The sequence below is a fragment of the Drosophila subobscura genome, chromosome A (assembly GCF_008121235.1).
Source record: "Drosophila subobscura isolate 14011-0131.10 chromosome A, UCBerk_Dsub_1.0, whole genome shotgun sequence".
Lineage (NCBI taxonomy): Eukaryota > Metazoa > Arthropoda > Insecta > Diptera > Drosophilidae > Drosophila > Drosophila subobscura.
Genome location: NC_048530.1, coordinates 20,598,003 through 20,612,373, shown reverse-complemented (window position 1 = coordinate 20,612,373; position 14,371 = coordinate 20,598,003). Strand labels below are relative to the sequence as shown.

The following is a 14,371-nucleotide window of genomic DNA, read 5'->3' as shown; positions in this document are numbered from 1 at the left end:
AAGCAAAAGAGGAAAAGAAGTGCCTGTAAGTGGAGGAAAGCACTCACATTGGCTCGTCCGCGAGTGTGTGGCTGTTGAAGTGATCCGTTATTCGATCTGCCGATTGTTTATTTGTTTGCCAATGCAAAGTTAGACAAAGGCTGCAGCGTTCACTGCCCCGTTCGCCGCTATTCCGCAACCAAAAATAAATACAGATGTTCGATTAAAGCAGCTCCTAAGTGATTACTTCAACAAAGATGTTGTACTTTTGTATTATTATTCGCGAATTGCATGCAGCACAATAAAACAGTTCGAGATTTGATTCATTTGAATGGGAATGGAATGGCAGCCGTTTGGGGTGCCATCCGCTGACATTCGTGCGTGTGCCAAGCGGTCAATTAATTGGAAACAAGATTATATAGATTACAAACCCCCCCCAACCCCCCACCCTCCACAAACAACAAAGTTCGGCTAAGTAATCGGTTTACAAAGTACCCTAGAATTTGCACACATAGTTCCATCCTCCTGCGTATGGCAGCCAACCCCCAAAATCGATCCATAGAGCTATCATCATTTGCATGTCATTTTGTCACACTACTTGGGGCCTGGGACTTTTGTGTTTGTTTCCGTATATAAGGAGTGTGGCCAGGTCTGGCCACCACTTGTTGATTTGTCTACGCAAAAGTTCGATCATGAAGTTGGATCTGTTGCTGATCTGTCTGGCTGTGGGCATCTCCGTGCCAGCATCGGACGCAGGGGTAAGCAGCATCTAAGAGTAAATCTACAAGGATCTACATCCTGCATGTTGGACAGGTGACGGAGGAGCAAATGTGGGCCGCTGGCAAGCTGATGCGTGACGTCTGCCTGCCCAAGTTCCCCAAGGTGAGCGCGGAGGTCGCCGATGGCATACGCAATGGACAAATACCCAACAGCAAGGACACCAACTGCTACATCAATTGTGTGCTGGAAATGATGCAGGCCGTAATGTTCCACACAAATTTTATCCCCAAAATGGGTTTTCCATTCTAAATTTTGGTTTTCGTTTTGCCACAGATCAAAAAGGGCAAATTCCAGGTGGAGGCATCGCTGAAGCAAATGGATGTGCTGCTGCCGGACAACTACAAGGCGGAGTATCGTCAGGGCATCACTGCCTGCAAGGACTCCACTGTGGGCCTGAAGAATGCCCCAAACTGTGACCCCGCCCAGGCGCTGCTCTCGTGCCTCAAGTCCAACATCAAGGTCTTTGTGTTCCCCTAAACGGAGCACAAGTTGTAGCTAGTTCCCCCAGCCAATAGCTAGTTCCTGTGCAATCTGTAGATCCCAACGCCAATCCCCTAGTTGCATCAATAAATACTAGTTTCCCGCCCCCAAAGACAGAGCGAGAGAGAGATCATTTTTGCTGGGTGGTTGCATGAGGCATGGCATCGTGATCTACAAGCGACAATCGCGATCTTTGTGCGATTAGCACTTGGTTGTACCGGATGCACTGGACACGACGCCAGCCAAAGGCCACAGCAGCCCGGAATGTGGCAGCCAGCGAGTGGCTATAAAACACAGAGCTGCCATTAGCCAGAGTCCATTTTGACGTGGAAGAACGAGAAAGTGCAAAGGAAATTATGCAGCCTGCCAACTGGATGACAACTCTCGCGCTGCTGCTGGCCTGCGCCGGTGGCTGGCTGGTGGGCCAGGCCACGGCCGATGACGGGGAGGACGAGGAGATGTCCATGTCACTGGGTGAGGTGGTGGAGCTAATCGAGCCCTTTGGCGAGAGCTGTGAACCCCAGCCGCAGCGAGGTGAGTGGCAAAAGGAAGACCAAGAAAAAAGAGAAACGATCCAATCCCATGCTTCCACTCATCAGAGCACATTGTGGAGATGATCAAGAACGAGCCGGCGGCCAAGTACGAGACAAAATGCTTCCGTCATTGCATGCTGGAGCAGTTCGAGCTGATGCCCGAGGGCCAGCTAAAGTTCAGCGAGGATAAGACCCTCGACATGATGAACATGATGTTCCCCAACAAGGACGAGGAGTCAGCGGGCATCATCAAGGCATGCAATGATGAAGTCACCAGCACGGACAAGTGAGTGATTTGAGAGCGTTTAGTCTTGGTTTCCATCACTTCATTCTTGTCTTTTTGGACTCGGTTCAGATGCGAGGTGGCCCACGACATATCCATGTGCATGCTGCGCGCGATGCGATCGAAAGGCTACAAGATACCCGACATCAAGGAGTAGTCCCGCAGCCCACCGTCCGTTTGGGGGAGCCTCTTCCCACACGTTCTCTTTTTTCCGGTTTTTTTTTTCGTTTATTTAATTTAATTTAATTGTTTAAACACACAACTTGATGTGGTGTCCCAGACGACAAATAAAGCGCACAGCCAAAGCCAATGCAGAGTTTAGCAAGTGGGAAACAGGACACAGAAAACAGTAAAAAGGATAACAGGATTGCTGATCATCTGACTACCAAATCAGCTTGACATTGTTCCGCTCCAGCTGGCGGCTGATGCACTGATTGAGCTGATGGGCCGCCTCGCAGGGACTCTTGGTCGTGACGGCGCGATTGCAGGTCTGGGCCAGGCTGCAGCTCAGCGCGATGGCCATTTTATTGTCCTGCGTCACCAGGCTGGTCAGCTTCTCCACCTGCCCCAGGTTCAGCTTGTTCTTGTCATCCATCTAAAGCGTGCAACGATCGATCGTTCATCTATTGTCTTGTTAGCTCTCCCGCTGCATACTCACAATTTTGGTCTTCTTGAGCACACACTCGATGAGGCACTTCTCCTTCTCAGAGGGATTGGACACCTTCATCAGTGGACGCTGATCCTTGGGCAGCTTCAGCTGCTGAATGCACTCCTTGCGGCCAGTGTCGATCATTTCCTGCACATGCGGCAGCTGGCGCACCATCACAGTCCAAATGGGCTCTGTGCTCCGACTCGCAAGGATCTTGGTCAGGTCGAAGCCCTGCCCCTGCACGCACTCCCTCTGCAGCATCACCAGCAGCAGCAGCGATCCGATCATTGCTAGCATCGTTGGTCGCATCATCTTGTGGGTTTGTTCTTTGTCTGTGCCACTGGCCAACCATTTCTTGGCTTTTATACCCCACTCCACGACCTTGTGGATCGACAAGTTCTTCTTGTGATTTATTTTTGTGCCATTTTGCTGAGCCATCAACCCATTACAGCATGGAAAATAAAGAATTTGCCAGTGTCAAGTTCATGACGAGACCCCGAACCCAGACTAACTACAGACAAGTCACGCATCAACGACGATCAGCAGCAGCTCAAGCCAACTGGTGGGAAATTCTACAAATGTACATTTTTACATACTTTCATACATAGTTACATGTGTATGTACATATTTACAAATAATAATACATAATAATTTATTTACTGGACTTTTAGCTGTAAAACAATCTTTATTCATTAAATATTTTTGGCAAAAATACGAAAAAGAGGGATCTGATGTTACGCACGGGACATGTATTTTGTTTTTTTGTAGAAAAAATTACGCAGCAAGGTGGAGGAGCCTGGGCAGATTTTGTTTAAATTTCCAGTTGTCGCATTTGCCAGTAGAATTTTTTAACGAAAGAAAATGTTTGGAAAAACTAATCTATGATCGTGAAAAATTTGATTTTGTTTTTGATTTATTTTATATAAAAAGAAAAAATTAAGGTGGAGATGCAATTTTCATACTCAAGTCTGGAAGTTTCGTTCCAAACTCGAGATGTAATTCGTTAATTGAGCTGTTTGGTTGACTAATGCCTGCACAGCGCTCTCAATTTGCATTCCAAGAAAATATATATTATTTATTGAAATTGGAAGTTTATTGCATTATACTCGTGAGTTCAACTGCATGCAGCTTTCACACACCAAATGCGAGTAGTTCCCAATGACTGCATTCTGATTATGAAGATTATCGCGTTTATTTAGAGACACAACCAAATCACATCGCATCACAGGTGATCACAGCACATCAACTTCGCAGTTGTCTTAATAACTACCAAAATAATTGCACTCACAAAAAGCATTGTCAAAGCAACGAGGAGCATTCATTTCATCCCACAGGGTCTATATTTTGTGTGGCAAGATTCTGATTGTGTAGTTTTAGCCAAAATGATGAATGATGATGGATGGGTGCGATGGGTAATGGTTAATGGATAGTTTTAGGTTTCTCTGTGCGATTATGCAAATCATTTTACCAGTGCAATTCTATTGCACTCTGCCCTGGCATTAGAGCCGGCAAAAGGCCTGCATTTGTCTCTGAATGTTATATGATTGATATACTCGCACTCGTAGTACTCGTATTTAGTTGCATTGCAAAAGCCAATGAGTCGCTTTTAGCGTAATTATATACTCGTATAGAAGCCCTTGGCGTGCAATCCGAATGACAACTCGTTCGAATAACAAATAGATGGACAGCAAATGAAATAATCAAACAAATTGTGCAGACAAGCGGCATGGAAAGACGTCGACGCAGACGTACAAGTACAAAGCACAGACGAATGGGTACTCTGATTTTGGAATATACGCAGAGACAGCCATTTCATCCTTGGAGGCATTCTCGTTCCTGACCCTCTAGATGCATAAGAGAAAAGTGCAAGAGAGAAACAAAATACATGTCGTGTGCATGACAAGCTACGCTCGAGTCTTACCGATAGGGTGCTGCTCTTTTCGTTATTGGAACCACTTCTTTTGCTTGCGAATAACCAAAACAAACGAGAAGGGACGTGTGAGACGCTTCTTACGCGTCACAACTTTTATACCCGGCACTCAGTACTACATCTGCAACTTAGCGGTTATTTGTCAAATTTTACATTTTTTCTTCATCTGTCATCTACATCAACAACACTACTCACGCCAACACGCTCCTTTAGCTCGCCACCCTCCCCTATAGACACACACTGCAGAGTCGCAGAGATGTGTCAGGGGCAGAGGCCATAAACTGCGCGAAGCAGAGTGTGCTGCTATAAGCTGCGGGACGGGGTGGGTTTGGCCACTGAAAATTAATTTCTTCATTGTGGCTATAATAATGATCCAATCGGATCCCAATTTGGTGATCTAATAGATATGGTCATTCCCTACGGAATGGTTATCTTCAAAATTGTAGATTTGGAAGGTTTTCGCCCTTTTGCGGGGGCGGGGCTCATTTTTTAAATACACTGGTTTCAGTGTGAGCATACAGCAGTCTGGTGCCAAAATTTGGTGGCTCTAGCTTTTATAGTCTCTGAGAACTAGCCGACAAACAAGACGGACAGACGGACGGACGGACTCAATCGACTCGGCTATTGATGCTGATCAAGAATATATATACTTTATGGGGTCGGAAACGTTTCCTTCTGTGCGTTACATACAACCGTTAACCGCACAAATACAATATACCCTATTTACTCTTCGAGTACCGGGTATAAATACATGTCGTGTGCATGACATGTTAAATAGCTGCTTCGCTCGACTACCACCGCTAGAGGCTTATTTGCTGTTATTGGAATTAATTTTTTTTCTTGCGAATTACCAAAACCAAATACATGTCTTGTGCATGACACGCTAAATAGCTGTTTTAATTGAGCCTTGGGTCCACTTTTTATTTAAGGAATGACAAGTGGAACATCCCACCGTGAGGAATCTCTTTCTACGGATTAGGGGACATGACGTGAATATAATTGCAACCGCAGTAGTCACTCAGTACCCCTCAATTCCCCCCCTGCCCGCTGTCAGAAGTTTTGATCGATTTAATTGCATTCGAGATTTTGCATTTTTGCATTCTCATTTCCATTTGGAGATGTCTGATTTCATGGCAGTGACCAATTAAACGGATAATTGGCGATAGGCAGCTGCCTACTCCCAACCATACGCCTCGAGCACCTTAGTGCCCCCGGGCAGGGCGGGAAGCAGTCGCTCGCAGTTGTTCACACGATAGCCAGCCGAGGGCATCTCCGCCGGATCTTGGGCCACATCGGGAGTGGCGTAGTGGAGTAGTGGAGTGTCATGTGCTGCTCATATAGTTCACTCCGCTCCCATGCGATGCCGCTAATTGTAATTATTCTGCCCGTTCGGTTCGGCTTGAGACCTGGGCCTAGGAAATGGGAGGTGGATCTCTCGGGTTATCACGCGACTTGGTGGCTCTATAAAATGCGGCCGCTCCCAGCTGGACGCATTTAAGTTCGAGTCTGTGCCCCGCCAAGTTCATTCTGTACGATATGTCGCGTCTGATTTGCCTGTGCCTGATGCTGGTGGTGTGCCTGGTGGCGGTGTCCGAGTCAAAGCCCCAGGAGCCCAACAAGGAGCATGTCGCTGAGATGGCCAACGAGTGCAAGGCAGAGACTGGTGCCACGGATGGTAAGCCATGCCAAAGGAGTACGCCCCCAAGGCACACACCAACTAAACACATTCTCTTCCAGAGGATTTGGAGCTGATGATGAAACACGAGCCGTCCGAGAACAAGGAGGGCAAGTGCCTGCGCGCCTGCATGATGAAGAAGTTTCAGATCGTGAGCGCTCCACGCAATCCACAAGTAAAAATGATAATCCCAAAGTGTCCTTCTATTCCTTGTAGACGGAGGAGGACGGCAAGCTGAACATTGAGCACACGTTGGGCATGCTGAAGGTAATGGCCGAGCACGCCGAGGACAAGGATGAAGTCCTCGCCGAAATTGTTGACGCATGTGCGGCCAGCGAGGTGCCCGAAGATCAGTGAGTAATCCAAACATCAACAGCACTCAGGCACGCTTCATCCTGTTCCGTTTCCAATCCCTGCAGCTGCGAATCTGCGGCCGCTTACCAGACGTGCATCTTTGAGCACATGCAAGAGCATGGCATACCGCTGCGGGAGGAGCACTAAAGGAGCACCCGGGACAATCGGAAGGACCTCTTAATGAACCCCCACTCTGGAATATACATATAAATCTCTATCTACCCAACTATGTGTCTAAACATTGTCCTTTATGTGTTTTTTTTTTGTCTCGCTTACGCCCTGTACTTAGTCCCTAGATAATTGATAAATTGAGCATTTGAAAACAAGCCAAAAGGAGGATAACTAAACTGGTTTCACGCGCAGAATTGTCGGTAATAGTTTTTGGATATTCAAAGTGGAAGAGTTCCATAGATATCGTTCCATAATCGTTCCAATATTTAGTTCCATTCACCTTTGACTTCGGTAAGACTTCTGCTTGGAGTACGCTTTATTCTTGCAAATATTTGCGTATATTTGTGTTTATATATATGTTGCTGATTTGTATATATATAATGTGTCCCAATCTGGGTCGCACTTACAGTTACACTTACACACTAAAGTTATGCTACACGTTAACTTCCTTCGCTCCGCTCTGCTCTTCTCCTTTTTTTTTCTATCTCATGGCCCAACCCGCACTGGCTCTGCCGCTCATACAAGGCTCCAGGCTCTAGGCTGAATTATAATTTCGCTCGTTACGTTTCTTACTCTGACGCCCGTTGACTTCGCTGCACTTCACTTCACCACTTGTTGGCTGATTGATTGATTGATCGTTCGGCCAGGGTAGCCACCGGCTTAAATCTAGTATTTATATGGGATTTTATAGTACGTTGCCTGCCAGCCGCTTCGATCGAATTCGCGTGCTCAAGACAGCGTCGCGTCTCGTCGCTGCCTTCACCAGGCGAATTCACTAGAGCTGGAGGCCTGGCTTATCCAAGTTGTATTAGTCATTAGCTTACATTTAATGCGCACTATCCTTGCGCGCTTCAGGATCGCTCTATTGGTCTCTAGGATGCGCCCACACACACACACACACACACACACGCACACGCACATGCCAACTGACATACACGCACACGAACTTTGTTTTGTTCAAAAAAAAATGTATGGAAAACGATGACGGAGGAGCACATAAAAAAAAAAACAAAAAAAACAACTCAAAACATAAGACTATGGAACTGAAGTTACATTTTTTGGAAGGCGATGTTTTCGCTCTTTTCTTTCTGTTTCTGTCTGTCTGCTGCGGGGCTACGGGTGCTCCATCCACGACTGGGACGATCTCCTTGGTTAAACCTAGTCTAAAAATTGATTCTTCTTTTGCATTTCGCAATTGCTTCTCCAGTTTGTTGTTTGCTTGGTTAGGCAGGCAGTAAGTAGGTCATTTTCGTTCCCATTTTCTTCTTAGTTGTTTTCCGGCTAACAAAATCGAGGCGTTTCATGCCACACACACACACACACACACACATGCACCGTCCCACAATGGATAAGTTAGGAGGAGCTCTGATGGTAGTTGATGTTACAGGCAGCGGTGGTGCTCTGGCTGTGGCTGTGGTTGCGGCTGTAGTCTTAGAGAAAATAGTCAGCCTGGGGCTTCTTTGAAGGTATGCCCCGGCTCTCCTGTGGTGCCGCCTCGAAGATGACAAAGTCACGATGCAGGTACTCGTTCAGTTCCAAAATAGCAGCCACATTGCCGCAACTGCAAGTGGGAAGAGTGAGGGTGAGAAGAAGAGATTGGATGAGAGCAGAAAGCACATACCGGTAGCAATAGTTTGGCGCCGACCACACGGTCAAGACGGTTTCGTTGAAATGCCATTTGAACCCCTCCATGACCAGCTGATGGGCCCGGCATATCATATCGATCTCGTTGGTCCTGTTAAACTGTGAGACAACGTCCGAGCCGAAGAGATAGCCGGCACCGCGTGGCGATACACCCCAGCCGGTCTGATCTTCGGGATCGCTCCACAGCAGATCGCACATGGGTCCGTCGTGGGGCACCTCCTGCTTGCGATCGATGCTGCGGATCTGATCCAAATACTGAATGGAGGGCGAGAGGCCGCCGTGGACGCAGAATATCTTGCCGTCGATGATGGCCGACAGGCTGAGGTAGTCAAAGATCTCCGTGCAGTAGCGCCATACGGCTGTGGAGCCGTATTTGCGGAGACATTCATCGTAGAAGCCGTACACCTGGGTGATCTGGCGAGATTCGTGATTGCCGCGTATCAATGTGATGCGATCCGGATAGCGCACTTTGAGGGCCAGCAGGAGCAGGAATGTTTCAACGCTGTAGTATCCGCGGTCCACAAAGTCACCCATGAACAGGTAGTTCTTCTCGGGCACATCGCCGCCCACCTTGAAAAGCTCCTTCAAATCGTAGAACTGGCCGTGTATGTCGCCGCACACCGTCACCGGCGAGTCCACACGCTGCACGTTCCCCTCCTCGACGAGAATCTCGCGAGCCTTGGCGCACAGGCCCTTCACCTCATTCTCTTTGATGATTTCACAGCGCTTCAGTTGCTCAATTTGGCGGTCCAAGTCGCTGAAGTCGGACATTTTGCTGGTGTTGAGGGGGTTGGCGTCGCCGTCGCCGTCGGCGTCGTCGGCTGGGAGAATGTGTGGTATCGGTCACGGCACAGGCACAGGCGTCCCTGGGGTCTTGGCGCTCTCTTTCCGGTGCTGTTAAATGCAATACAAAATTAATACATTTTCAAGTTAGTTTTTAATTGTTTGTGTTTCGGTTTTTGCATGCGCCAGGCGCGTATGAGGGGTCGCGTGTGTGTGTGTGTGCGTGCGTCTGCGGGTTTCTGTGTTCTGGGTACGTCTGTGTGTGCGTGTGTGTGTGGCTTGTCATTGGCCTTTTTGCCGCGCGCGGGCCTTGCAACCGTGCATCATCGTCCTTTGCCCTGTACTTGACCATAATACGCTTTTAAAGAAACACTTACAGTTGCGCGGAGCAATCTCGACAATCCTTTTATTGTTGGTTGGCCACTCGCACTCACGATCTTGTAAAAAAAATTAACATTAACTTTTTCTTAGCAACCGAGTTGTCAAGCGTGTGACCATCGATGAAATAGACCGTCGGACCCTCAAAAATAAACCAAAATATACCTTCTCCTTTTGAAAATATACCGTAAATATACCGTAGTGTTAAATCATATTCCGCGATGTTGATGTTCTATTTGATATTACTAGCTTGCAAAGAATTTTAATACTGCAACAATAATTAAATCCGATTGAAGAATCAATTTGTCCTATTATAATTACTCCTTTTTATTGTATTTTATACCTTATGAACTGAAGCCGTAATCCGATGTCCACCTAAAAATGCACAGAATATAAATACAAGTATAAAACATTTGATGGAAACGAAGCATCATAACAAAAGCTCAAGCCATGAATATATATAAAAACTATGTGTAAAAATATTAATTTTATGATCCACCAAATTCATACCCTATCGATAGTGACTGATGCACATCGACAGTTTGCCAAAAAGTAGTGACCGACCGATGTAAAAACATTTGGCAGTCTTGAAAAATAGCTATAGTTCCCGCTAGACTCTGTTTTATAGTTCATCCCACATTTGGCAATTGAAACCGCTAGATTTAGTTGGAAAATAGCTAAATTGGCAACACTGCCGTTGTGCCGGTGATTTTGTTCGTTCCAAGTTCCATATAAAATGACTTGCGCCAGACAATTGTATGCAATTGTGAAATTCTCGCACCCCCAAGCGGCTGCAATTGAGGGCGAACGTGAAATCGATCCACCTGTCACAGCGTTGAAGCCATGTCTACCTTTGGAGCCGACGTTGAACAGGTTTGGCCAACTGTTGAGGGCGATTCCCGACCGCTGACTAAGTTCGGCCGAAAGTTGCTTGAGAAATGCACAGATTTGCAAAAACACGCTGGCGGACCTGTTGATATTGAAGAGTTTATAAACAGATCCAGAGAATTTCCCCTGACGGTATGTTTGCTGGCGCTCACGAGTCCTTTATTCCGCTCTAATCGTCCCTGGCCCCCTGCAGTTTGGCGTAGAAAGTGTCCGGGTGAGCAGACAGCCGACGGCACGACATGCGCGCATTGCCAGCCAGATCTCCTCCGTCTATCCGGTGATACATGAGCGCACCTTGGGCCTCTATCTGCAGTACCTGGAACACAAGTGTCAATGGGGTAAGCAGCAAGCTCCAAGCGCTGCCTCACGTCGCTGAATCTTTCGCCTTTATGCAGGAAACTCTGTGGAGCGACCTGTCTACCAGCAACTCTCGCTGTGCGGACTCGTGCAGCGGCTGCTGGAGAAGCGTTGTGCCAGCTTCTTTGCTCGCCACGACAAGTTCTTGCTGCTGACTGGCGAGACCGGAGCTAGTGGCTTTGAGCCCATCGGCAGCACAGAGGAGACAGCTCCCCTTGTCTTGGAGCACGTTCTCAGCTACGATGACATCAAGCTCTCCGCCCTGCTGTCGGTTAGCTCGCACACAGAGTTCATCAACGAAGGCGAGAGGGCCAATTGCGGCCGGGTTACCCACGATCGTCGGACACTGGAGCCCGAAGGTGTCATTGTGGGCCTCATTGGGGCGCGGCTATCACGCCGCAATCTGATGGAGTTCCAGGACATTGTCATCGCGCGCTCACAGAACACGCCAGAGAATGGCTATGGCATGGGGCTGGACGAGCCGGCCACAACCCAAGCGGAGGACTATCGCCGCCTCTGGCGAGACTTCTACGAGACGCGAGACAGTCTGTACACCGGTGTCAGCATCGACCATCAGCGCTTCGGCGTCTCGCGCAACAAGCAGGACATCTTCGACAATCTGGTGATGAAGCGGCGCTATGCCATAAGCTTTGACATGCTGCTGCTGGAGGCCCAGGCACGCGCCCAAGAGGCCGGCCAGCAGGCCTACATTCATGTCGTTGGCTTCGGTCTTGGCGTGTGGAAGGTGGCCCCGCAGCAGGAGCGCATCTTCCTGGAGACCTTCGAGCAGCGAATCCGCGCGCTGGGCAAGCGCCTCAGCCACATCGGTGTGGTGCACTTCTCCTGGTTCAGCCTCACCGATTGCGGCGGACTGCACAATGGCGCCGTCATCAAGAGCGACGGCCATCCGGCGGAGGGCATTCGTGTGCACATCTCCAAACGAAATCCCGCCCAGAAGCTCTCCAGTCCGGAGCACGAGAATATGCTGCTGGTTGTCTCCTATGCCTGGGACGGCAATGCCCTGCCGGGAAACGAGTTCTGGATGGTAGGTGCAGCGCTTACAAAATCGCACTCTAAGCTTCTCCCAACCCATTGTCCATTTGCAGAAAATGCTCAAGTCCACGGGCGATTCGTCAACGGCCTGTTCCACGCTCATCACAGAGCTGCACAATCCGCACATCAACACGGAGTACTGCAATGGCAAGAATCTACACATTGCCTCGCCCGAGTTGGGTGTCCTGCACATAGCCGAGTATGCCAGACATGTGCTACAAAAGGACAGCCGCGCAGATGACTGAGTCCCAGAGAATCTTCCTGCGGCTGCTGCTCTACTTCTTGCTTAGTCTACGACTATCTCCTCCCTATCTAATCTTATCTAATCGTTGTACATGTTGGAAGTGTCCATTCTGATGCTTTGTTATTCCACAAACGTGCTGTAGGTCAACTCCGTGACCTCCCTGTGACATTCACGCGAGCAAGTCAGGAACATTTCATGTTTTTCTTTGTGTATGGAAAGAATGTATTAAAGTTTACAAGCTGTGACCGAGTTTGCTGATCCAAGTGAGGCCCTCGACTGTCGTCGTCTGCGGCTTGTACTCACAGCCAATCCAGCCATCGTAGCCGAACTCGCGCAGCCGGTGGAACACGTACTCGTAGTTGAGTTCGCCGGCAGTGTCCGGTTCGTGGCGATTGGGTACCTGGGCGATCTGGAAGTGGCCAATCTGGCTCTTGTACTCCTCCAGCGTCCTGGTCACATTGCCGTGGATGTGCTGCAGATGATAGAGATCGGCCAGCAGCTTGATGTTGTCGGCCCCCACCTCGGTGAGTACGCCCAGCGCCGTCACGTATGAGTTCATGAAGTAGCCGGGCACGGCATACTTGCTAATTGGCTCTATCACGCCGATCATCTGGTTCGCCCTGAGGCTATCGGCCGCGATCTTCAGATTCGCTGTGTACGCCTTTGTGTGGGCAGTCTCCTGGCCCTTGGTGAGCAGTCCAGCGGTCAGGTGAATCTTCCGGCAGTTCACATCCTTGGCAAAGTCAATCGTCTCGCCCAGCTGCTTCTGGAACAGGCCCTCCGACCCCGGAACGCTCGTCGAGCCAAACCGCAGCTGATCGCTGCTCTTATCAAACGCTAGATTGACGAGGCTGACCACAATTCCGGTCTCGCGGACCGCAGACACAACGTCCCGCGTCTCGCCCTCGGGATATGGGATCTCCACGGCCCGAAATCCGCTCTGGTGGGCCAGCCGAATGCGTTCCGCGATTGTGGACGCCTTCTCGGTGAAGAGGAAATTCAAGTTAGCTGCAAACTTCAGTGCCATATTCTCGGTGTGCGGATCGCTCACGACTGATTCTAATTGTTCATATTATTCTACGATTTCATTTACAAATAAAAAAGCTTCAACAGTCAATGTCAACAGTGTCAGTGTTGCCCATTTAGCTATTTTCTATCAATTTTCTAGCTCAATGAAAATAGCTTTTTCGTGGGTATGTAACCAGCTATTATCTGAATATAATTAAAATACCATCATCAAATTCAATCCATTGAAAATTTAAATTCCTTATCAAATACAAAAAATCATACATAAAAAGCGACGCCGCAAAAAAGCTGCCATCCTCAATATTTGTTCTGGCATCACTACCGATATGCATGTGTGTATGTATGTCTGTACATACGTTTGCTGCTTATCATAATGATCGTATTACACTACACTTTCGTTTTCTGCATATTAGGAACACTTGTACAAAAGCTCGCCCCCAACAATGTGTATATGTATACATTATGCATATTATAATAGCCCTCTGGCGGCAGGGAGCGAGTGTTCCTGTTAACTTTTCCTTCAGCGATCGACTTGGTGTATCGACTAACATTCATATAACAGTTTTTGAGTTGTCTGTTAGTGCAGCTATGAACCAATCTTGTTGGCAGTGATGGAAAGTGCTTTCTGCAACACCGTTATGCAGGGAAGAAATTTGAATTGTGTGCATAAAAAGGAAATACGAATTTCCCCCATCTTCCTCATGGATAAGCAAAGCTTTAAATTCTTTAAAGCCGCAACCCAAGTTTAGGCAGTGCTTGGCTCTGCAGTTCATTGCAATAGCAGATCCAAGACGACAATTGAATAATCATTGGCTCGAAGAGTTTCCATCTTCATTGTGCAGATGGCAAATGGAAGATGCACTTGCGGTGCACCTCATGAGGGCAATTTCAACACTCGACTGCTCAGAAAATATGAAAATAAAAGCAACTTGCCAGCGAGACATGTCATTGCCATGCTCAGAGTCCAGTGGAATGTGGTGTGGGGTGGCCCGTTTGAATAATCGTAGAACAAATAAATTGCACACAAATCTAACGAAAAAAGCCACAAATAGTCTGGCCAAAATGCACACACAGGGGGCGGCCTGCACAAATATGATTACGAGGGGCGGGGCTCCGTTCCGTGCGTTCAATTGTTCGAATGCAGAGACGACTCCATTTGGGCCG

At 48.2% G+C, this 14,371-nt stretch overlaps 7 protein-coding genes across 7 annotated transcripts; 4 read left to right on the top strand and 3 right to left on the bottom strand.

The window, feature by feature from the left end:
• Window positions 1-583: 583 nt before the first annotated feature.
• LOC117902659 (general odorant-binding protein 19a) lies at window positions 584-1,297 on the top strand. Its single transcript, XM_034814191.1, has 3 exons — window positions 584-737; window positions 793-960; window positions 1,033-1,297. Exons 1-3 carry the CDS (start codon window positions 672-674, stop codon window positions 1,234-1,236), a joined length of 438 nt encoding a protein of 145 aa, XP_034670082.1. The 5' UTR covers window positions 584-671; the 3' UTR covers window positions 1,237-1,297.
• A 273-nt stretch (window positions 1,298-1,570) lies between these two features.
• Window positions 1,571-2,365, top strand: LOC117902641. Its single transcript, XM_034814168.1, has 3 exons — window positions 1,571-1,773; window positions 1,839-2,058; window positions 2,128-2,365. The coding sequence occupies exons 1-3, from the start codon at window positions 1,596-1,598 to the stop codon at window positions 2,210-2,212; spliced, it is 483 nt and encodes a 160-aa protein (XP_034670059.1). The 5' UTR covers window positions 1,571-1,595; the 3' UTR covers window positions 2,213-2,365.
• Window positions 2,326-3,027, bottom strand: LOC117902633. The gene is made up of 2 exons (XM_034814156.1): window positions 2,714-3,027; window positions 2,326-2,650 (listed from the first exon to the last, which is right to left on the bottom strand). Exons 1-2 carry the CDS (start codon window positions 3,014-3,016, stop codon window positions 2,438-2,440), a joined length of 516 nt encoding a protein of 171 aa, XP_034670047.1. The 5' UTR covers window positions 3,017-3,027; the 3' UTR covers window positions 2,326-2,437.
• A 3,102-nt stretch (window positions 3,028-6,129) lies between these two features.
• On the top strand, window positions 6,130-6,989 carry LOC117902650 (general odorant-binding protein 19d). Its single transcript, XM_034814180.1, has 4 exons — window positions 6,130-6,309; window positions 6,372-6,460; window positions 6,526-6,662; window positions 6,729-6,989. The coding sequence occupies exons 1-4, from the start codon at window positions 6,171-6,173 to the stop codon at window positions 6,808-6,810; spliced, it is 447 nt and encodes a 148-aa protein (XP_034670071.1). The 5' UTR covers window positions 6,130-6,170; the 3' UTR covers window positions 6,811-6,989.
• A 510-nt stretch (window positions 6,990-7,499) lies between these two features.
• Window positions 7,500-9,777, bottom strand: LOC117902615 (serine/threonine-protein phosphatase 4 catalytic subunit). Its single transcript, XM_034814132.1, has 3 exons — window positions 9,639-9,777; window positions 8,456-9,372; window positions 7,500-8,395 (listed from the first exon to the last, which is right to left on the bottom strand). The coding sequence occupies exons 2-3, from the start codon at window positions 9,247-9,249 to the stop codon at window positions 8,266-8,268; spliced, it is 924 nt and encodes a 307-aa protein (XP_034670023.1). The 5' UTR covers window positions 9,250-9,372; window positions 9,639-9,777; the 3' UTR covers window positions 7,500-8,265.
• A 583-nt stretch (window positions 9,778-10,360) lies between these two features.
• Window positions 10,361-12,359, top strand: LOC117897146. Its single transcript, XM_034805818.1, has 4 exons — window positions 10,361-10,659; window positions 10,721-10,865; window positions 10,923-11,929; window positions 11,991-12,359. Exons 1-4 carry the CDS (start codon window positions 10,483-10,485, stop codon window positions 12,180-12,182), a joined length of 1,521 nt encoding a protein of 506 aa, XP_034661709.1. The 5' UTR covers window positions 10,361-10,482; the 3' UTR covers window positions 12,183-12,359.
• A 20-nt stretch (window positions 12,360-12,379) lies between these two features.
• On the bottom strand, window positions 12,380-13,257 carry LOC117897155 (putative hydroxypyruvate isomerase). Its single transcript, XM_034805829.1, has one exon. It carries the CDS (start codon window positions 13,206-13,208, stop codon window positions 12,414-12,416), a length of 795 nt encoding a protein of 264 aa, XP_034661720.1. The 5' UTR covers window positions 13,209-13,257; the 3' UTR covers window positions 12,380-12,413.
• Window positions 13,258-14,371: the final 1,114 nt, after the last annotated feature.